Source organism: Rana temporaria, chromosome 7, assembly GCF_905171775.1.
Source record: "Rana temporaria chromosome 7, aRanTem1.1, whole genome shotgun sequence".
Lineage (NCBI taxonomy): Eukaryota > Metazoa > Chordata > Amphibia > Anura > Ranidae > Rana > Rana temporaria.
This window is the reverse complement of record NC_053495.1, coordinates 60,075,601-60,099,712: the sequence shown is the minus strand read 5'-3', so window position 1 is coordinate 60,099,712 and position 24,112 is coordinate 60,075,601. Positions and strand designations below refer to the sequence as shown.

At 43.2% G+C, this 24,112-nt stretch overlaps 1 protein-coding gene across 1 annotated transcript in view; it reads left to right on the top strand.

Moving 5' to 3' along the window:
* Positions 1 to 23,384, top strand: part of RFT1 (RFT1 homolog) — a 65,462-nt gene extending 42,078 nt beyond the window's left edge. Inside the window, exons 8-13 of the mRNA XM_040359452.1 lie at positions 1,314 to 1,364; positions 13,864 to 13,994; positions 16,107 to 16,251; positions 17,352 to 17,457; positions 18,592 to 18,841; positions 23,000 to 23,384. Of these exons, the coding sequence (XP_040215386.1) occupies positions 1,314 to 1,364; positions 13,864 to 13,994; positions 16,107 to 16,251; positions 17,352 to 17,457; positions 18,592 to 18,841; positions 23,000 to 23,164 (848 nt within the window). The 3' untranslated portion in view covers positions 23,165 to 23,384. The remainder of the gene's footprint in view (positions 1 to 1,313; positions 1,365 to 13,863; positions 13,995 to 16,106; positions 16,252 to 17,351; positions 17,458 to 18,591; positions 18,842 to 22,999) is intronic.
* Positions 23,385 to 24,112: the final 728 nt, after the last annotated feature.

Below are 24,112 nucleotides of genomic sequence, written 5' to 3'. Positions count from 1 at the left end.
AGTAAATAAAAACTGAAAGAAAAAAACACAAGGAAAACAGACAACCGTCCCATCCTCTCCACTGGTGAATAGAAGACCTCATATAGGAGCATTAGGTCCTCCCGAAATGTACTACTCAAATATTTTAATTTTTATCTTTCAAGATTGCACAGATCTTCTCATTAATCATGATAACTTAGCTTTGAGTAAATCAAACAAAATGGTAGGGGATTTCCATAACCTATTGTTTTTTATCAGGGCTACTACAAGGATTTATGTTATTTGATTGTCTTGTGTGTTTCTGGGCTCCCCTGACTGGTTGGCCCAATTGGGCATGCCGAGGAGATGTCTTAAGATTCGTCCCAGTCAAAGAATACATGAAATTCTAATGCATAAATCCCAATGCACCCATTCCTGTAAAAATGGCTGTGCAAATAAGTGGGTGCAGAAGCGACCACTGGCTGGAACCGCATCAAGGCCGTGGCGCCTCATGCCTGATAAATGGTCCTGCATGGCTCTGAAACTTTGCAATCCGCTGTAACGATGTGATCGCTGATTAAAGCTTTGGACCCACTCTGGAGATCATTGGTATGCTGGTGACATTCTTTTGCTCCTACATAAAATTATAGACGCGTATCCAAGATCTACAAACTTTTGGGCAAGCCCACAGATATGATTAAACATGCCTTCTTGGCCACAACCTGGAATGTAACCAGAATGTTTAGCAATTGGTGATATTTGCGAAGGAATTGCAAAGAGGGAAGATTTCCTCCTTTTGCACACAATCATCGATGCATAAAAGCCCTTTATTGGTCCACCAAAGGAACACAGATGGTGTGAGGCCCGTGATGAACTGGAGGTTGTGAAACAGGGGAGCCAGGGGACTGGATGGAGATTTAAGGCTATAAGATGCACACAGCCTGTCCCATAGGCTAAGTTAGAATGATAACCTGCGATACAAAATTGGGGGTCTTTCCTTAGCACTTAACCACATTAAATGACTGATAGGTCTTGGGCAGGAGGGCATAAATTCCATAGACATCCAGGGTAGAAATGTTGTCAAGTATGATACCAAGCTGACTCTGCTAATTTAGCAGCCTTGTAACTTTTAGTGAGATCAGGGGCCCCAATCATTTTATTTGTAGTAGATTTTGCTAACAAGTGTTTTCACCAAATTGACACACAAAAAATATATATGTTTGGACATGATGATGTTAAGAGAAAACTAAACATAGTTGTAAATGATTACATAGGGGGAAATGCCTAAAATTTCCTTTCATGGGAACACATAAAAACTAAACGTTTAATTTTGTCCTTTACTTCCTTCCATTCAGGTGAACGCTATGTAATGACCTTTCTGAATGTATTATCATTTGGTGATCAGGGTAAGTTTACATTCCACATCTTCCTTTTTTTGCTTCAGATCTATGTTTTTAAAGTGGGCCTTGAATGAAAAATTATTTTATCAGCATAAGTAGCACTGACTGCTCAGCTTGATAAAGCAAGTAAAGTGGGAAATCCTTATATTTTATAATTGTAGTACACAGTCTGGCCCTGCTAATTCCATTCTGCAGTTTACTTTACATTTCTGAGCTTATAAAATGGGCTCACATTCTACAGCTTTCTCGACATATTATATGTGATTCAATATCTGTTATTCCCATCCTTGGCTACTGTAGAAAATGGCGAAACTAGACATGGGCAGATCTAAGGATGCTAAAGCCATGCAGGTGGTGGGTGGGGGTAGAAGCCAATCACTTTGGTCCTGTCCCTGGAATGCAAGAGGAGCTGAGGCTCCCAACGCTTCCCCCCCCCCCAACACTGGGCCCAGGGCAAGTACTCCTTTGGCCCCCACCCCCCTCCTTGTCCAGGGCCTGGCTTTATGGGTATTTAGTACTCGTAGCTCTTTTTTAGAGCAATGGTTACAAATATACAGGTGATACTCAAAAAATGTGTATATCGTGCAAAAGTTCATTTATTTCACTAATACAACTTAAAAGGTGAAACTAAGGCCCCATACTCACGACCAAACATGTTTGCTGAAACTGGCCCGCGGACCATTTTCAGCAGACATGTTTGGTCGTGTGTAGTTACGAGCGTACAGAATTTCACCGTACATTTGCCCGCCGGGCCGTTTTTCAGCAGACATTTATTTCCAAACTTGTTTTAAAACCGTCCGCTGAAATCCTGTCCGAACGGACATGTTTGGTGGTGAGTACACAAAACCAACGTACAAAAACCCAGCGCATGCTCAGACTAAATGAGGCCACGGGACCGCTCGTTCAGGTAAAACTCACGTTTGTTTGGGATATGGCACATTCGTCAATAGAAAGATTAATTCTAGCAATAGAACACTGAAGCAAACCACACAATAAACAACGCTTGATGCCGTCGTTTTATTCATTCTTCTCTTGCTATAAATAATCAGTTATTTAGCTCATGTTATTTCAACTGAGTTGTTCCATACTGAAAAGTGACATTTGTTAGCTGTGATGTAGTAAGATTTGTGCAAACTTTTATTGGCCCGACGTATCATATTTTTAGTGGTCCTCCACATGTCAAATTTTTTGCTTTAAATGTTTAATGGTTATCTTTCCCACTTTATTTAGGTGTTTATAGTTATGTCACCATTTAGAATATTTTAATCGGAAATATTTTTGATTTTGCTTTTGTTTGTATATTTAACTGGATTATTTAGAAGGTTGTTTAAATTGTCTACCATGTTGGCACACCAAATGCCCCCCCCCCCCATGAGTTAGTGAATATTTTAGATTAAACATTTTATTTGTTTGTAATGTTTGATGCCTAAAATAATACCCACAGTATTACAAACAATAGGCACGTTTTTCAAATCAACAAAAAGGCTTTTATTTGAGCAAATTATAAAAAGGAACAAAAACAGAATGGCAGCACTTGAACAGCTAGCAAAATACATGCAAACTTGCATTTCAAACATGGTGAAGGATAAACTAGCCAACCTCAGGAAGCACACAAAATAAAATCTGAAGCAGCAGCACATAACCAAAGGAACCCAAGCTGTGGTAGTCCAAACAAGATGCCATTTGTGGGGGATCAAATGGAAGGCAGGGCATCAACGTCTCCTCTTCCTTGCAACCTTCCTTCCAGGCTGCCTTCCAGCGGGTCTTCCCTGGGCCCTTGCAGGTGGGGATGATGTGGCAGCAGGAGTATGATGTTCAGCAAGCCGGGCCGGGTCACATAGCCCAGTGTCTGGGGTCAGCAGCTCCCTCTGCATCCACCAAAGGGCCTGGTTGATCACGCCCTTTGCCAGTTGCTTCTGCTCCTCCGTGCCTTTATTGAGATCATGTGCCACGGAGGCACTGTAGGCCTCAGTGGGGTTGAGGGGGGCCCTCATGATGGCACTCGCCTCCTGAATCATTTTGAGGCTGGCTTCCTCCACTGCCCCCAATTTCTTCTTACGGCCTGGTGGCCTAATATAAAGGGGAGGAGCCTGGCTGGTGGTGCTTGTCCTGGGGAGCTGCTGAACGCCACTGGGCCCGGCCTCCTCCTGGCTGCCACTGACCCCTTCGTCCTGGCTGACAGTGAGGAGAGGATCTGCCACCTCCTGGCTGGTCTCGTCTTCCTGTGTAAAAAAAAGGGACATGTTTTAATATATTTAGGAATATACTCACTCACATTTTCATGTTTGAATCTTATTTTTTGCCTTGAATTAAAACTTGAAAACAGACTCACCCTCTGACCCCTGCAGTTGTCATCCCTGACACCTATTTGTTTGCCCACGATTTTAGATTTTTACTTCCCAGCTTGTATTTTATTAACCAATATCAAGTCAAGAATCAAACAATAATTAATATTATTACATAAATAGTTATGAAACTACTATACCTCATCATCGTAGAGGCGCAGATCTGCCTCTCTGTCAGCCAGGCCCTCTTCATCTGACTCTGCAGGGCTGTGGTGATCTGGGGAAGTCCCGCTGGGAGGTAGCGTGGAGGAAAGGTTGGGATTCAGACTTGACATTGATGGCCTGCCTTCCAGTTGATCCCGCAAAAATGACATCTGGTTGTAATACCACAGCTTGGGTTCCTTTGGTCGTCTTGCTGCTGCTCCAGATCTTAGCTGCTTTTGGTGAGCTTTGTACGCTCACCTATATGTGCCCCTGAGGTTGGCAAGTTTATCCTTCACCATGTTGGCACTGCATTCTGGCACCCATGTCCTCATGTATGCTGCTAGCTGTTCAAGTGCTGCCGCTCGTACGTCCTTGTTGTGGTAGGTGGGCTGCTTTGAATCCCACAGGATGGGCATTTCACTAAATTTATCCAGCAAGTGCTGGATAATCTCTTGGGTCTGCAGGAGATCCATTGGGAAATGATGATTTACTCTTTTTTATTCTAGATTGAAAAAATCAAAAGAAACCAAAAACACAATTAAAAAAAGCCTCAGCATTTACATTGATAGAATATGTTGTTGAAAAAGTAGTACCTATATAGAAAAACAAACACAGTGTCTCTTGTTTAGAAAATGCTGGCCAGCTCTGCCCCATTGGTTGGTTTTAGCTCAAATTTTTTTTATACATGCCGCCCCTTTGGTTACATTGCAGGAAATAATAGAAATGTACAACCATACACAATTATTACAAATGACAGCATTCATCAAGGCACTATTGCATGTGTAGATATCCTGCCCCTCAGCATTGATTACATGAAAGAAACTTCCTAATGACCTCTGTCCAACCAACACAGAACAATACTTGGCCTGATCTGAATACACCCTACATAATTACTAATGAGTCACAGCATTTTTGACCTCTCTATTTTGTGATGTCTACAAAAGCATTTGGGTACGAAAATCACATTCTGGTATCCAAGAGACATAATAGCTTAATAAAACTGTGCAACCAACAGACCAAACCCCCATCCCATGGCTCTACATTTTAGAGCCCACTGCTGATCCCATGTTTAAATTTCTTACCTGCCTCTCTCAAAATCCTCGTTTGTTACGCTCGCTGAATTAACACGTAACCTACGTAATCACGTCAAGCGCCTTTTATCCACTCCGCGTATGTATGAAACGCCGCCCTCGTCACCTTTGCCATGCCCCTAATCAATTTAAAAAGTAAATATGGCGTTAACTGTGTAGGTTCTGGAATCGCGCGAATATTCTCCGCGTAACCTACGTCAATACGTTGTTGGCATTCGCGACACTCCGCATATGCAAGAATCCCCGCCCTCATCTCCGCCCCTGACGGGACATTTCCTCGTTTCCACGCCCCTAATCTCTGTGGGAAGGAAAGATGGCGATGTCACACGAGCGGGCACGGAGCTCTCATGGCGCAAGTGAAGGGACAGAGGCAGGACCGTCCCGATCCAGGCCTAAAAGATATAAAGCCACTAATATGGCGTTCGAAGAAATGGTGGAGTTGGTTTACATCATGAGGAGGAAGGATTATGATGGTGAATGTGGGCCCTACAAAACACCGAACCGTAGAAAGTCACACATAATGGACAAGGTGGCAAGGAGAATGAGGAGAATGTTTGGTGTCACCAGGTCAAAGGAGCAACTCCGGAAGCGTTGGTCCGATTTAAAATTGAGGGAGCCACATCACATGAAGAAGATACTCAAAATTCTTCGTAAAAGTAAGTCCATATTATTTAAGGGGGGGGGGGGGGGGAATGTCTGCAATAATGTGTTGACATGTATTTTTTCACATCTGCCTCCTTGGCCTGCTTGTACTTTTGAACACGTGTAGATACTGTATTGTGTTTATGTCAAATAACAACCCTTACCAAATTTCGTGAAATAGTAAACACGCGTAATATGACATTGTTTAGCAAAAATGTGACGTTACTCCATGAACAACACACCTGGACATGGCTGACTGGCCCCAAACTTGGTTTTCAAACATTTTTGCATAGCAAAATCACAGAAATTAAATTGAGTGCATGTGACAGGCAAACAAGATTCATTCTCCAAAATGCTAATAAAGATGATGTTTTAACATCTTGAAATGCAAAGCACCTGTGTCTCAAAAATCAAAGTATATTTATTTGGAGGGTCGACGAGAATTAATGTTTTGGGGGGACATCCATGTGTGTCACTTCTTTGCAAAAAAGGGGCAGGATCAGAGCTTGGCCTAGAACTACGCCAAAAATGGAGGATTGCTGAAAGAATAAACAACCAAAAATCATCATAAATGTATCGTCTATGCAATGTGTGCGATTTATGATATACAATATCTGTGTGCTGATGAGTATACCTTTTGTTTTTGATTATTTCTTATAGGGGAAAGAAGACGCCAGCAATTGGAGGAGGCAGAGAGGGCCAGACACCCGCAAAATCAAACACCTCCACATGTTGAGCAGGAGGAGGCTGGGGAAGGAAGAGAGGAGGATGTGGAAGGAGAAGAGGATGTGGAAGGAGAAGAGGATGTGGAAGGAGAAGAGGATGTGGAAGGAGAAGAGGAAGGAAGAAAGGAGGAAGGAAGAGAGGAGGAAGAAGTAATTTTGGACTTAGAATTTATAGCAGATGAAGGGCAAGTGGCGGAAGAACAATTTGGCGAATTGAAAGAAGGTGGATTGATGGATGAAGGAGGAGTCGAAGATGATGGGGAGGTGGTGGAAGAAGGAGGAGTGATAGAAGATGATGGGGAGGTGGTGGAAGAAGGAGGAGTGATAGAAGATGAAGAAATTGGGGATGTGGAAATTATCAGGCCATCAGGTCAGTGTCACCCCTATATTAATAGGGCCAAACATATGCAGATAGGCTGTAAACTATTTACATATTTTGAATGCCAATTTGTTTCTTTTTAGGGGATGAAGATGGTGTATCACATTTTTCACGTGCAAGTGCTTCTATAATTGTACAGCAAGTAATGGAGTGCAGCACGGAAATGGACATTATGCGGGAAAGGATGCTAGTCATGGAGCAGAATGTGCGAAATGTCATTTCAGAGTGTAGCACGGAAATGGAGAACATGCGACAAAGGATGCTAGTCATCGAACAAAATTACAAAAATATCATTGACATGATGGGCCGTGTCAAAGACTGAACCACAGAAGCCCATCCCCCGCCCATCCCCCGCCCACAAAACCCTTTTTAATTTTTGTACTTTATAATACGCCAAAATTTCTAAATGCACACACAGTGTGCCAATATGTGCTATCTGCCATCACAGACTATCTATTGTCTGTGCTTTGTGGGTACAAACCCCTCCTCGATCCTCAAGTAGTTGAGAGGAAGGGTTTGCTCCCACAAAACACAGACATTGATCACCCATGAGGTCAGATAGCACATGTGGCCATTTGTCTGTTTAACCAATGACATTTGGCGAGTTTTCAATGAATGTGTGCATTTAGAAATTTTGGCGTGTTCCAGTGTGAAAGCACACCATCCATATGACTGACTGCTGTTCTTTTTTTAAATTTTTGTTTGGTGTTGTTTTTTTTTTGTTTGTAAATGTTTATAGTTTCAGATCACAAAACGAACAAGAAATCTCACCTAAAGAAAGAAGTTAACTAATTTCAAGATAAATTAGTCTGGGTTATTGAAAACCAAACTAAATAAGAACTTTAATTTTGAACCAAAGTCTAAAAAAATTATGTTTAGAAGTGTGTATATATATATATATATATATATATATATATATATATATATATATATATATCTATATATATCTCTATATATCTCTAGAGATATATATATAGGAGACAAGCCCAAAAATTCTGGCGTATAGTTTCAGTGAAATTATTCTTCCATTGTGTTTCGATCAGTATTATTGCTAATCACTGTCAATAAAGACAACAAAATAAATAATAAAAATCCAATATTTTGATACAAAAATTTGCAGGAAATGTTTTCTGCCTAAAAATACAAATTTCTGATTAAAAAATGACTAAAATAAAAAAATAAAATTGTGACATCAAAAGCAGAAAAATGAGTGGCTTCTTATTTCTATACTGAATACCCAGTTAGTAGATGAGTGAATAATGTGCAAATGTGGTTAGTTAATACATCTGAGTAAGTAAATCTGGCACTAGAAGTGCACTATTTTTGGAGAGAACCTGGAAGACAGAAAAATAGAGAAAAAGCATTAATGACAAACAACTGTATAAAGTCCAATGGTCTAATTATTTATTAGTTGTGAGAATATTCCTTTCTTTGGGGGCCGAATTAGAAAGAAATATGATCTGGCATAGCAATGGCCCCCCGACCCATGAAGTACTCAACATATTTGTCGCGTACCTCACGAGCAGATTGGGGGGCCAAGCCAGCGCGACCAGTGTCCAGGCCAGGAATGTTCTCTGAGGGTAGTCCTGCCTCAGAGCCCATGGAGGCTAGGTACGTCTGGGAGTGCCTGCGTAGAAAATTGTGCAAAATGCAGCAGGCAAATATAATGGTGTTCAATTTATATTCCGCCAGATGTATCGATGTCAGGAACAGGCGGAACCGGTTGGAGAGGATCCCAAAGGCATTCTCGACTACCCTCCGAGCCCTGGACAACCGAAAATTGAACACACTCCTCTCTGAGGTGAGGGTCCTCTGGGGAAAAGGCCGCATTAGGTGAGGTCCAAGGCCGAAAGCCTCGTCCGCTAGGAACACAAACGGAAGTCCTTCCACATTATCTTCATCTGGTGGCAATGCCAGACCACCAGTTTGGAGACGATCATAGAAATCAGTCCGTGCGAACACTCCCCCATCTGACATCCGGCCGTTCTTCCCCACGTCCACATATAGAAACTCATACTGTGCCGACACCACCGCCATCAACACAATACTATGATAACCCTTGTAATTATAATAGTAGGACCCCGAGTGGGGTGGGGGCACAATGCGGACGTGTTTCCCATCTATTGCTCCACCGCAGTTAGGAAAATCCCACCGCTCGGCAAATTGGGAAGCCACAGACTGCCATTCCTGTGGTGTGGAGGGTAGCTGTGGGGACAAACAAAAAAAGAGATTTAGTACTTTGGAACATAAACATTGCAAACAGAATACTACAAGCATCCTTGTGCAACTTTACATTTTTAAAATAGCATTTGCAAATTATGAAGGGATAATTTCGGGGCACAAAGATATAGGCCCACTTAATTAATAACAGACTCCACAGCCCTCTGATGGGGACAAAAACACTTTGAAATGGTTAAACTGTTTTTAGAAAACAAAAAAAAAGAAATAAAGTGGCATGGTGGGGGTTGGCCCGAAGCTAGCATGCTGGACAGGTTAATATTGGGTAAGATCAAAATATGCAGGTAGGCCAAAATAAAAATAACATGTAAAAGCTGATATCAACATGCATAGGGAGAAAAGGGAACGTTAGTTAAACACACAGCATATCTGGGAAATAAAATCAAAAGTTAGTTTGCCACATTATTAAAGACACATTGTGAGGTTAAAATGAGGAAACTTACCTTCATATACTCCTCGTGCATAACTTTAATGATGGCAGCACACGTGTCCGGTATGATGACCCCAAGCGCCTGCGGAGAGATGCCTGTCGAGAACTTGAGGTCCTGCAGGCTCCTCCCAGTCGCCAGGTACCGCAACGTGGCAATAAGCCTCTGCTCGGCCGTGATGGCTTGGCGCATCACAGTGTCCTGCCTCGTGATATAGGGGGACAGAAGATCCAGCAGACTGTTGAATACGGGGTCCGTCATGCGGAGAAAATTCCTATAGTCATTAGGATTATTCTCCTGGATTTCCCTAAGCAGAGGCATATGTGAGAACTGGTCACGCTGGCGCAACCAATTCTTGGTCCAGAAACGCCTCCGCCCCCTGTTTCTGGCCAAAGTACTGGAATAATGAACATATCCAGCAGCCATCCCATAAACAGCACCAACTCGCGAAAATTGACGCTGCTGCTCCATCATGGCTTCAAACCGGCCGGCTGGTCAGTCAAGAACACACTCCAACAGAAAGCACAATCAAATCCAGCGGTACCTGCAAAGAACGCACGACACACAGATACGAACGCACAGTACGAATCTGCTAAGCAGAACGAACTGCACGCCTGTACCCGAATGCCAACTCCGTACCCACAAGCACACGCACTGAACGAGAAAATACTACCTGCTAAAGCCTGGAGACCGAGAAGCGCGAATCAGCTCTAACCAAACCCTCACTAACACGAGCAAAGCCGTAACTAGCAAAAGCGGAACAGAGGGCGTCGCCATTGACTTTGGCCTTTCCCTTTATAGTGACGTCAAACGTGGATTACGTGCACGCGTTCAGGTCCGCAGGGAAATATCGTCCGCTGGTGTGTACAAGCCAGCGGGCCAAATGAAAAAACAGCCTTGTACGCCGGAAACAGCCCGTCGGACATTTCGAGCGAACATGTTTGGTCGTGAGTACCCGGCCTAATATATGAGATAGACTCATTACATGCAAAGCAAGATAGTTCAAACTGTGATTTGTCAGAATTGTGATGATTATGGATTACAGCTCATGAAAACCCCAAATCCACAATCTCAGAAAATGTTAATATTGTGAAAAGGTGCAATATTCTAGGCTCAGTGTCCCACTCTAATCCGCTAATTAAAGGAGTTGTAAAGGAAAAAAAAAAATTGCCTAAAATTTATGTCTACAAGGTAGACAGACAGAATAGTGTAATGATTCTGTTAAAAAAACGAGTAAATACCTATTAAATTCCTTCATCTATATTACCTCCGGCGTTCTAGTTTTCTGTTCTCTCATTCACTTCCTGGTTTGAAACTACATTTCCCAGTATGCATTGCGGCACACCCAGTAATTCACACCTCCTTGAAGTCTCTAACACATGGAGAGCGTCCTGCCGCACAGATGTAGTTCCCAGGAGGGGGCGAGCACGTCACTGACCACTGCAGTAAAGCCTCCATTCACGGCGGTGAGTATCAATCAGACAAGCAGGAAGTGAACAGAACAGAGAAGACATAGAGCAACTTCTGAGCAAAAACGAACAATGAGGAATTGAAAAGAGGAAAACGGCGCCCAGAGGCGATTCAGTTCGCATGTGTTGCGCTTTACAAGTTTTTCACTCACTCACTCAGGAATGTCTGCAGGTAAAGGATGCTTATTAAAAAAAAAAAAAAATCCTTTACAACACCTTTAAACCATAACACCTGCAAAGGGTTCCTAAACATTTAAATGGTCTCTCAGTCAGGTTCAGTGGGAATCGCAATCATGAGAAAGACTGCTGACCTGACAGTTGTGCAGAAAACCATAATTGACACTCTCTATGAGGAGGAAAAGCCTCAAAAGGTAATTGCAAAAGAAGTTGGATGTTCCCAAAGTGCTGTATCAAAGCACATTAATAGAAAGTTATGTGGAAGAAAAAGGTGCACAAGCAGCAGGGATGACCGCAGCCTGGAGAGGATTGTCAGGAAAAGGCCATTCAAAAGTGTTGGACTTTCACAAGGAGTGGACTGAGGCTGGAGTCAGTGCATCAAGAGCCACCACACACACAGACGCATCCTGGACATGGGCTTCAAATGTCATATTCCTCTTGTCAACCCACTCCTGAACAACAAACAACGTCAGAAGCGTCTTACCTGGGCTAAAGAAAAACAGACCTGGTCTGTTGCTCAGTGGTCCAAAGTCCTCTTTTTCTGATGAGAGCAAATTTTGCATCTCATTTGGAAACACAGAGTATGGAGGAAGAATGGAGAGGCACACACTGCAAGATGCTTGAAGTCCAGTGTGAAGTTTCCAGTCTGTGTTAATTCGGAGCCATGACATCTGCTGGTGTTGGTCCACTGTGCTTCATTAAGTCCGGGGTCAACACAGATTTTGGAACACTTCATGCATCCTTCCACAGACGAGCTCTATGGGGATGCTGACTTCATTTTCCAGCAGGACTTGGCACCTGCACACACTGCCAAAAGCACCAAAACCTGGTTCAATGGCCGTGGGATTACTGTGCTCGATTGGCCAGCAAACTCGCCTGACCTGAACCCCATAGAGCAGTGGTCCCCAACCTTTTTGGCACCGGGGACCGGCATTGTGGATGAAAATTGTGCCAAGGCCCGCATCATGATGCGGGCCGACGATGCGGTTTTTCGCGGCCAATTTGTCAGGAAATGGCTGGTGTTGGCACTTCAATCACCACAACACCATGGTTAATATGGTGTCAGGATGATTGAAGCGCATTACTTTTATTATATTGTAATATAAAATGAAATAGTTAAACTCATAATGCAGATTGCCACATGCCACAGTCATGCCTCCAGATGCAGATTGCCACATGCCACAGTCACATGCAGATTGCCACAGTCGCATGCTACAGTCACATGCCACCAGATGCAGTGCTCTGACACCAGCACCCAGATACAGAGCACTGACACCAGCACCCAGATACAGAGCACTGACACCAGCACCCAGATACAGAGCACTGACACCAGCACCCAGATACAGAGCACTGACACCGGCACCCAGATACAGAGCACTGACACCGGCACCCAGATACAGAGCACTATCTGGGTGCTGGTGTCAGTGTTTTATCGTGGTGCTGGTGCCAGTAAAGGAGGTAGCCAATCAGCAGGCAGTGCCAGCATAGGATGCAGAGCGCCCCCGGCCCACCACAACCGAGCATCAGCACAGGACTGGGTTGGGACCTCCCGACCCCTGCAGTGGTGCCCTGCATAGGTGGGGGTAAGTGCAGGGTGGAGGGGTCAGGGGCTGTCAAGCACAGGTTGACACACTGGCACAGAACTGTGCTGCCCTGAGTGTGGCACTGAGGATCAGGAGGAAGGGAGTAGGGGGATGGAGCGGAGGTGGCTATAAAGACCAATGGCTGACGGATGCTGGAGGAGCAGGGGTGGGGGCTGACTCTCTCCGATGATGGTAGCTGGCTGCAGAAGGGGGTTGTGGCATGACACCTCTTCTTTCCTGCCTCACATCGGCTTCATACAGCCCTGGTTAGGCTTCCTCCCCCGCGGGGCCCTCCTCACCTCAGCTTAACAGGTGCCGTACGCCTCCTCCGGGTGTGCGGGGATTGCTCAGCGCAGCACTCCAGTGGCACATTGGGGGGGGGGGGGGGCGATCTGCGTCCCCAGAGTAGCAGGAACCATTGACTTTTTGCTGCTTGGAATGTGTCTCCTCCGGACAACATAGTGCTGGCCCCGCCTCCTCCCCAGGACACCTACAGAGTCACGGCTCCGTCCTCTCTCTCCAGTCTCCACTGCCTGGCTGTAGAGCTCAGGCTGCTGCAGTGTGTAGGCGGAAGTGCCGTGATCCGGACGGGCGTTGAGAGATATCATCTCTCTGATTGCCGGCCGCCGCACCTCACACAGTGCAGCCTTCTCGGCCCGGCTGCAAATAGGCTACGGCCCAGCAGTGGGCCGCAGACAGGGGGTTGGGGAATCCTGCCATAGAGAATCTATGGGGCATTGCCAAGAGAAAGATGAGACCGAACAATGCAGAAGAGCTGAAGGCCGCTATTGAAGCATCCTGGTCTTCCATAACTCCTAAGCAGTGCCACAGGCTGATAGCTTCCATGCCACGCCGCATTGAGGCAGTAATTGCTGCAAAAGAGGCCCAAACCAAGTACTGAGTACCTATGCATGCTTATACTTTTCAGAGGTCCGACATCGTTCTATGTATAATCCTTGTTTTATTGATTGCATGTAATATTCAAATTTTCTGAGATTGTAGATTTGGGGTTTTCATGATCTGTAAGCCATAATCATCACAATTATGACAAATCACAGCTTGAACTATTCTGCTTTGCATGTAATAAGTCTATCCCATATATTAGTTTCACCTTTTATGTTGCATTAGTGAAATAAATGAACTTTCGCACGATATTCACATTTTTCGAGTTTCACCTGTATGTATGAGCGATACAGTTTGCAGTAGCACATAGCATTTTTAAACATCACAACCTTTGTATAAGCCAGATGGACTAATAGCTCTTATGTTTTGTCTTCTCTTTAGGAGTGTATGACATAGTGAACAATTTGGGCTCTCTTGTAGCACGATTTATTTTCTTGCCTATAGAGGAGAGCTTCTATGTGTATTTCTCAAAGGTACTGGAAAGAGGAAAAGATGTTACGAGTCAGAAGAAGGTGAGTCAGTGTCCTTTGGGAATTTCAGTAACAAGGGCATGTAGAACGGTTATGCCCTTCTGTAATTACATTGTATGCTGTCAGGAATTAAAGTGCCAAAACGGAGACAAAACTTCAGGGGGTAATGACTATTTTGGGTACTTGGTATTGCTTGATGTAACGTAAAGCGTTATTAAAGCCAAAATGAAAAATGTAATATTTTGCTGCTTACTGATCGTTAGATGTGGTGATTGCATCAGTTTTTTTTTTTTAGTTTTCCCTCTGTTTTCACCTGGTGATCTTGCCAGTAACACACCTCCCTGTTAAAGAGTGCCTAAAATCTGGTTGGAGTACAGGTGACACATTTGGACAGCAGTATTGTCAGTCTGGGGGGAGGGGAGAAGTGTTGGATGCACTAGCAGATTTAAATAAGTAGAAGTATAACCAAAGCTGTTTTTGCTATACTTCTCCTATGAATCAGAGGCGGTCCAGGCTCTGAAAAGATCTCACCATATGGTTGGGATTCACCCAGATGCCTGGACCAGCAGCTGGATCAGCCCCTCGGTAAGCCGCTAAGAGCCTAAACCAGCTGCTCTTGCCCCCTGCACAGCCCAGTGCTCCAGTGAGCACTGGGGGGGGGGGGGGGGTGTGCAGTGCAGAGAGCCGGTGAATGACAGCCACCAGCTCTTAGCAGGCTGAAGACTGAGAACTTATCTTTTGGGATAAAGGTTTTGCATAAAAAAAAAATGACCATTGTAAGCACCCCTGTCAGCGGGAAATGCTTTGTCCCATCTCTGTAACTGATACATTATACAATGTAATATTGACATATAATCAAACACATGGGTTGGACTTGATGGACTTGGGTCTTTTTTCAACCTCGCCTACTATGTAAGAGAGCTTGTTCTTTTGGAAAACAGACTTTCAGACAAATTTAACAGGTGAAAATAGAAAAAAGAGCCTAAATAAGAAAACTAATGCAGCCATAACCTCTAAGAATTGGTAAGCTACAATATAATAAATGTTTGCTTTTGGGATTAAATTGGTTGTAAAGATTGAAGGTTTTATTTTTCCTTGATGCATGTATCAAGGTAAAAAACCTTCAGTATAAAGCTCCCCCTGCAGACCCCACCCCTAATACTTACCCAATCCCAATTTAGCAATGTGCACCACAGTGGCTGGTCTCTTAGGTCTCTGCCTCCTTATGACACAACCCATCAATCACAGAAAGGAGAAAGCGGGGGGTGGGGCTAATCCCCATTCTGTGTATCTTATGGACACACAGAGCAGGGCGCGAGAGTGAGCATGCACGAGTGCCCCCATAGCCAGAAGCTTGCTATGGGGCACTTGAAGACGAGGAGAAGCCAAGAGTGCCAGCAGGGGACCTGAGAGGAGGAGGATTGGGATTGCTCTGTCCAAATCCTTTGCACAGAGTAGGTAAGTATAACTTTGTTATTTTTTTTATTTAACCTTTAATATCCCATTAATACTGATTCCGCCTCGGACAGGGAGAATTCTAAATTGGAGGTAATGTGTGGGCTAAAATATTTTACTCTCTGCTTCCCAAGTGCTGTAGCTAAACGTCTGCCAGGTATATTGCCAAATTCATATTGTGGTGTTCTGCATCTGGCAAGGGTGGCTTTGGCTTGTGTAACAAGAGAAAATCAATATATTCCCTAAGCCTGAATGGCTTAATTTTTTTTTTTTTGTCCCATGGCCTTGGATAATTTTGTACATGGCTTCCAGCGTATAGATAAATGAAAGAAGCAAGTCTGTTTTTGTCTTGGTCTTTTTTACCTTTTTTTTTTTTTAGCCGGGACCCATGTTTGATGAACAGGCTCCTAATGAAGCGTTTATGACCTTCCAATGTTAATAGTGGTTAGAAGGGGTTTTAATCTGACAAAGGGAGCTGCAAATCAAGTATTTTGCTCTTTTCTTTCTTTACCTAATGGGTAATCTTTTTTTATCTTTTTTCTTTTCATGTATTAAATGTTTATTTGTAAAAATAGTATATTAGTATGGATGTTTGTTTTCCCAGGACCAGCATCTGAAACAACATTGCATGCCATAATCTAAGACTTTTTGTTATGTAGTAGGTATTTTATTCTAATGGTTTACTTCTTCTTTTTCTAGGAAGACATTTCTGCAGCATCTGCAGTCCTGGAGTCCCTTCTTAAACTAGTAACTCTGATTGGCCTTATTATCGTTGCATTTGGATATGCCTATTCCCAGCTCGCTCTTGATCTTTATGGAGGATCTATGCTGAGTGGAGGCTCTGGTATGTCAAATTGAAGCTAAGCTAATGTCAAATAGAGGAAAGAAGCCATACCATCGGAGTTCCATACAGACTAACAGAATTTCCGACAGAAATTCTTTCCGTCAGAAAAAAAGAGAACATGTTGTCTTTCTAAGTCCGTCGGAATTTCCGAAGGAAAAACTCAGATTGGCCACAACATGGTCGGAATATCCGATGGAAAAAAATTCCGTCTGACATTTTTAATCGGAAATTCCGGTCATGTATACGAGGCATTAGACATCAGTAAAAAAAAACTGATGGAGTCTCTAAACTCTTCTACTCTAACTAAAATGATAGTGAGTTTTTTAGAGTTTTTATAGTTTGATAGTGGACATATGGCCAAGCTATGGACATTCAATTATTTACATATTCCTACCAAGCAGTAAGTGAGATTTAAACAATTCTGTAGCTGCAGGCAATGGGGCAATTTTTCCTCGAAGTTCGAGCACAAACTTTGGAGTTGTCAAATTTGTGTTCTCAGGCAGCTCAGCTCATTGTGTTCCCTTCCTGTTTACAGTAGTCATTATAAGGATCGAGGGGGCGCAGAATGAGCTTAGCTGCTAAGAGAATCTGTTAGATGCCTTTGGTGATTCTGCTGTGTATTTTGTGGGTGAAGTGATCCACAGTACCTTCAGCTACATTCACTGTTTGTTAGGATTATGTAAATACTTGAATGTCCATACCCAGGCCACAGGTTCACTTTAATCTTAAAGGAAAGATGTGATGATGGTGAGCTGCCAAGTTGAAAGCTCCAACGCCTTCAACCTATTCCTTGCTTCACTATTCTAACAGGTGCAGCATTCACCTCTCATCACTATTTCTACTTCTCTCTCTTCCACTTCCTTAGCTGTCCTCTTACTACCCTGCTGTAGCTCATGAAGAGCCCATCACTTGAATAATAACAGAGTGAGATATATACTTTTTGGCCAGTACAACAGATCTATTACAAATAAGCAGTGCCATAGACGTAGACTGTGTTCTAAATGGGCTGCTGCAATGTTTGTAAAAATTCAGTTCAAATGCAGATATTCTGAAAATATTAATAAGATACTGCCAATTGATTCTGTGTGTATTTTTTCCAGGTCCTGTTCTTTTGCGCTGCTTCTGTTTGTATGTTCTCCTGCTGGCTATTAATGGCGTTACTGAATGCTTTACCTTTGCTTCAATGAGTAAGGAGGAAGTAGACAGGTGAGTGTTTCCTTTTACAGTATCATATGGATCAGCATGTTTTAAAGAGAAATTTGGGATTAGAAAAAAAATTCATACTTGCCTAGGTGGATGCAGCATTGGTAAGATGCTGCATCTATCCCCCGCCACCTCTAAGGCCCCATACACACGATAGAATTTATCCGCGAATACGGTCCAGCGGACCGTTTCCGCGGATAAATCCTCTCGTGGATTTCTGCGAATTTTCATGCGATGGTGTGTACACACCATCCCATTGAAATCCGCGCCGAAATCCTCTGGCGATGACGTGTCGCGCCGTCGCCGCGATTATGACGCGGCGACGTGCGCGATGCTGTCATATAAGGAATTCCACGCATGCGTCAAATCATTACGATGCATGCGGGGGATCCCTTCGGACGGATGGATTCGGTGAGCCTGTACAGACCAGCAGATCCATCCGTTGGGATGGACTCCAGCAGATGGATATGTTCTGCATGTCAGCAAATATCCGATCTGCTGGAATCCATCCCAGGGGAGATTTATCCGCGGAAAAAGATCCGCTGGCGTGTACACACCATAGGATCTATCCGCTGAAACCCATTTGCTGGGATTTATCTGCGGATGGATTCTATGGTGTGTACGGGGCCTAAGACTGAGAACTAAGCGATCAAAGACCACTGATTGCTCAGTTCTCCATCATCACTGAGCAGAGAGCTGGAGGCTGTCAGTCGCAAGCTCTGTGCTCTGCCCCTAACAGCACTCTAAGCCCATTATGGTTCTATTACTTCAAATAATGTGGCCAAAGGGGATGACCTTTTGAATTGAGCTGCTTCTCCTTGTGTTGGGTCTTGGACTTTGTTGCCTTGTTCATTTTGTAACTTGGTCTGCAGGGTGGTCTAGAACTGGACAGTACTGTCTGTTTGCAGTGTCCGCATTGCAAGACTATCTGAATAGATATTTAGACGGGTAAAATCATTTACTTATATGTATTTTAAGTGTGTGTTTTTCTTTTTTCTTTTTTATCCCTCTTGAGTTAATGCTAATTTGTTTCCTACTTTGCAGCAATGTAACACCTAAAATTTGAACAATGTGTTTCATCCTACAGTGTTGTATTTGTGTTTTACTATTTTGATTTTCTGCCTTCTATTTTTCCAGGTACAATTATGTCATGCTGGGCCTTTCCCTCAGTTTCCTCTGCCTCTCCTACTACATGACTCTTTGGTTAGGAAGTGTGGGATTTATCTTTGCAAACTGTTTTAACATGGGCTTACGGATCACTCACAGCTTACTCTACATTAGGAGATATTTCAGGGAGAGCCCCTACCAGCCCCTAGCCGGGCTTCGTCCATCCGCTGCTGTCGTTGGTGTTCTTTGTCTCTGTGCTGCAGTAACCGGATATTCAGAGGTAACCCGTGTTCACTTTTTCCATTCACGTTTAAAAATGTATGTAAAAAGGCAAAATAAGAGAATGACAATCCATACAACAACCAGTCAGCATAGTATTCTTTATAAAAATAAATACGACCCCCTCACTATACCAATAAATTACCATAAATAAAATTACTTGAAAAACATACTGATTTAATATGAAAAAAAAAATGCTGCTAAACACCAATATGTGGAATCACTTCACATAGATCATAAAATGAACCAGAGAGTATGGTGCAACGCTCCCTTTAAACAATATATAGCAACTTTATAATTAAACCGAACATAATGTAAATAATACTGTATTGTGAATTTCAAAACTATATACAGCTAGTGATAAGTGAATCTGTATAACCTTTTCAATATTTAAACAAAAAGTACCATTCATTCAAAAAACAGTCCTTCAAAGCAAAAAATAAGTATAAAAGATAAATACACTGTCTTTTAAGAGTTATCCACCATGCCTTCTATAATCTTCATATGCTTGTGAAACACCGCCACCATGCCACAACAGATCTGCTCTCACCTTTTGAGATGGACTCCACTACTTGTATAAATAGGAGGTCAAACTGTGCTTTTTGATAAAGGTCATTCAGCCTTCGGACAGTCTGCAGGCTCTTCAGCAATCCATTAAACAAGAGTTGCAATGGCTCCCACCATCTCTATACATGACTTCAATGCTGGCCATTCCATATGTAATAAGAAAACTCCATAGTGTACAACAAAAAAATATTCAACAAGTTCAAATGCACTTGCTTTTTGTGATAGGAGATCAAGGGCATTTAATAACACAGATTTCTGAACAAACAGGATGGTGCCATCTTGTTTGTTCAGGAGTCTGTGTTATTAAATGAGTAGTGGGTCCAAAGGTATAAAATTATTTCTACAAAGATCTATTTACCGTATTCTATAATACAGAAATTGCCTTTCTAAAGCAAATTAACTGCTTGGATATACTGCGGCACAAGGGCTCGGCTGCGCAAAATCCCGTACATGTACGGGGCACGCTCTCGCCGCCAGCCGCCGCATTCGCGACCATCTGATTCGGTTCAGAACCGATCAATCATCAAGTCCAGGCCAATGACTTATGGCCAGGATCTGCTGATCTGTTCTGGCCAATGAAAACTTCCCCTGCCTGTGTAAGTGATGTCATCTCTCCTCGTTCAACATGCCTCTCTGCAATTTCCTTGGGGTGTCTTCTTTCCAAAATGGGGTCGTTGTACTGCCCTGCCATTTTATCACCTCAAGAAATGAGATAGGCATTCGAAAACTAAAAGTTTCGTAAATTCCAGAAAATGTACCCCAGTTTGTAGACAGTATAACTTTAGCGAAAAACCAATAAATCTGATTGACATTTTTTTAACCAAAGACGTGGCTGAATACATTTTAGCCTAAATGTATGACTATGTATGAGTTCATTGTATTTTTAATTTTTTCTATAACAAAAAGGTAAAAATATAGGCCCGGATTCCCAAAGCACTTGCGCCGACGTATCTCGAGATACGCCGCGTAAGTGCAAATATGCGTCGTCGTATCTGTGCGCCGTGCCCACAAACTAAGATACGCCTAAAAACAGGCTTCAGCCGACCGACGTAAATTGCCTACGCCGGTGAAGAGTGTGCGCTTATTTACGCTGGACGTATCTGGCGCTCCCATTGATTTTCTATTCACATATGCAAATGAGGGAGATACGCCGATTCACGAACGTACATCTGTCCGACGCAGTGCACGTAAAGTCATACGTCCGGCGTAAAGTTATGCCCCATAAAGGAGGTGTAACTCAGCAGCATCCATGCAAAGGGCTGCACCAGGGAACTCAAGCCGACGTATTTTACGTAGTTTACGTAGGACGTGATAATGACTAGGCGTAGGTTACGTTCACGCCGTAGGCAGTGATCCGACGTATCTTAGGCAGTTGTTCCGACGTGATTGTGAGCATGCGCACTGAGATGCGCCCACGGGACGGCGCATGCGCTGTTGGCGATACCTATCTGTCTGGCGCTCGGCCCATCATTTGCATGGGGTCACGCCTCATTAGCATGGCTCACGCCCACTTCCACTTACGCCGACTTACGCCTTGGAAACCCAGCGCAGATTTGGAAGCACAGGGTTTGTAAATTCAGTGCTTGCCTCTCTGCGCTGCGTCGGCGTAGTGTAAAGGAGATACGCTGCGGCGGCATAAATATGCGCCAGTGTCTGTGAATCCGGGCCATAATTTTATTTTTTTTTATTTTTATTTTTTTATCGCAAAAAATAAAAATCACATGAGGCAATCAATACCATCAAAATAAATCTCTATTTGTGGGAAAGAAAGGACATCAATTTTGTTTGTGTACAACATTGCATGACCGCGCAATTACCAGTTAAAGCAGCGCAGTGCCAAATTGTAAAAAGTGCTCTGGTCATTCAGCAGCCTTATCCTCCGGGGCTGAAGAGGTTAACAAATCCCAGGTGCCACGTACTGTAGATAATGCCCCTAGGACTGGTTCACAGGTTTCTGATTCAAAATGCAACTCTCCAGAGGGATTACCTCCTGTATTTAAAAATGCATGTAGCGTACATGTTAGATGTGCCCTTTGTAAATTCTTTCGGTAGTAGTTACATTCTATGGCAAATATGTGTTTTTGGCACAATGCTAATGTCTAAAAAAAATATAAAAAATCAGCTGGATAAAGGTGCAGAGAAGAGAAGAGTGCCACTGACTATAATGGCACACATTGTGTTCTGCATCTTCTGTGTAGTTTCACATACACCTCACTGCAGCAAGATGGCACAAACGAGGACAGGGCCTTAAGCAGTGTCAGCCTGCGCCTTTTTTGTTGGCCTTTACTGGTAATAGAAATAAATGTCCCTTGACCCCTTAAAGGAGGAAGCGTATAGATGGGCGCTGCTGACCTTTTGAAACAGCTTGGCCATCATACTGACTCAATATTTTGGGTCACCAACCCTGAATGGGCATGTTAAGTATTTCTGTTTTTCCTGCGGGTAAGTAAACCAGAAGCATTGAATCCAGAGGGTCCCCATAATGACCAGACCACTATAATTATTAGAAGGTCAGCAGTTTCAAATTTAATTTTTTTCAAAAAGAATTGTTCCAGGCAAAGCAGAAAAGAGATGAGTTTGTCTAAATTTGTTTTTTTTACATCTTCCCTTCATTGAAAACAGTCATGGATGGAACCACTTGTTTAGTGCACACAATTTTGGAAGCATTGTGCTTTAATTGAATCAATTCTTATATCAAACAATTATATTGTCATATGTGTTTGGCCTGCAGCAGGTTGGACTCACTGGCCCCGGATTCAGAGAGAATTTACGCCGGCGTATCCATAGCTACGCCGCGTAAATTCAAATCTGTGCCGGCGTATCTTCTTTCTGTATTCAGAAAGCAAGATACGCCGACATTAGCCTAAGATACGACTGGCATAAGTCTCTTACGCCGTCGTATATTAGGGTGCATTCTCACCCTGGCCGCTAGGTGACGCTCCTGTTGTTTTCAGCGTAGAGTATGCAAATTACCTAGTTACGCCGATTCACAAACGTACGTGTGCCCGGCGGTAGTCTTTTACGTCGTTTGCGTAAGTCGTTTTCGTCGTAACGTTGCTCCTGCTATTAGGTGGCGCAGCCAATGTCAAGTATGGACGTCGTTCCCGCTTCGAAATTTGAATTGTTTGCGTCGTTTGCGTAAGTCGTTCGCGAATACAGCTGGACGTAATTTACGTTTACGTCGAAACCAATACGTCGTTGCGGCGTACTTGAGAGCAATGCACACTGGGATATGTACGCGGACGGCGCATGCGCCGTTCGTAAAACACGTCAATCACGTCAGGTCATAACACATTAGCATAAAACACGCCCCCCCTCCCACATTTGAATTGCGCGGGCTTACGCCGGCCCCATTTACGCTATGCCGCCGCAACTTACGAAGCAAGTGCTTTGTGAATACTGCACTTGCTCCTGTAAGTTGCGTCGGCGTAGCGTAAATACAATACGCTGCGCCGCCGTAACTTAAAGCGCAGCTACCTGAATCTACCCCACTGGCTACTGAAATGGTGAGAGTATGTGAAAATGTAGGATTACATTGGAAGATTATTTTAATTCCTGCATCCATTGGTTTATTCTTTTTCTTCTTTGACAGATGAATCTGTGCTGTGACATGGGCTGGCCGTATCGTCTTGCACACATCTTCATTGGATCTCTATGTCTGGCTGCGACATTGGCTGCTCTTCTCCTTTCAGAAAGCAAACTGATTCATTTCATACGTAGCCATTTTCTGTCAAAAAAGCCAAAGAAGAAGGTTTAGCAAATGTTCCGAACTGGATGGTTGGTTATCTGGAAATTAGTGTAAACCTTAGGATGTTATGCAATTCCCTCTTATTTGTGGATATTACAATCTATGGACTGTAACTATATTGATGAGACCAAGAAGGTGAAGGGGAGAGACAAAAGGATAAATAAAATATAATGGACCAATACAGAGGGAAAAGGGCATCGTGGTTCATGAATTATTCCAAAGACAACAAGAAGTATTTATTTTTTTAACCTGGATATCTTGTAATCATGCAGTTAGCAGTTTATTTTGCATGGAAATTGAGATTACGATATATGTACAGTAGGTTTATTTTTAATGTCCCACGTTTCTCATGAATGATTGAACAACATTTGTGTGAATTTTAAAATTACCAAAATTATAAGGCAACTTCACAGTATAAAAACAATCTGGTTTGTTTCCAGCTTTAGAAAAAGAACAATTGTATGCATGACAACCAATTATAAACTATCTTTCAGCTACCTAAAGTGGGCAGACTAATGCAAGGTAAAGTGTAATTGGCTTCTTCAGGTCAAGCACGCCATTGATGTTTGCATCTCTCTGGGCAAACCACTAAATATACAGTTCAAATGCATAAACATTTGTATATCTGTCAAAAACTATGTAGTATTGACTGGATAGTATTGTAGTATTGATTGGACACAAATTGAATGCAAGGCAATAAATAAGTAATGCCTAGTACACACACGACCAGTTTACCCATCAGGAAAACTGCCATGACAGCTTTTGGCTGGGAAAACTGGCAGTGTGTATGCTCCATGGCAGTTTTCCCGACAGGAAAACCGTCGGGAATCACGGCAGGAAAAATGAGAACATCTTATTCTCTTTTTTTCCTGCTGCGATTCCCGGCTGTCTTTTTCCTGGCAGTTACCCTATGGCTGGAGCATACACACGGCCGGGATTCCTGCCCAAAGCTCTCAC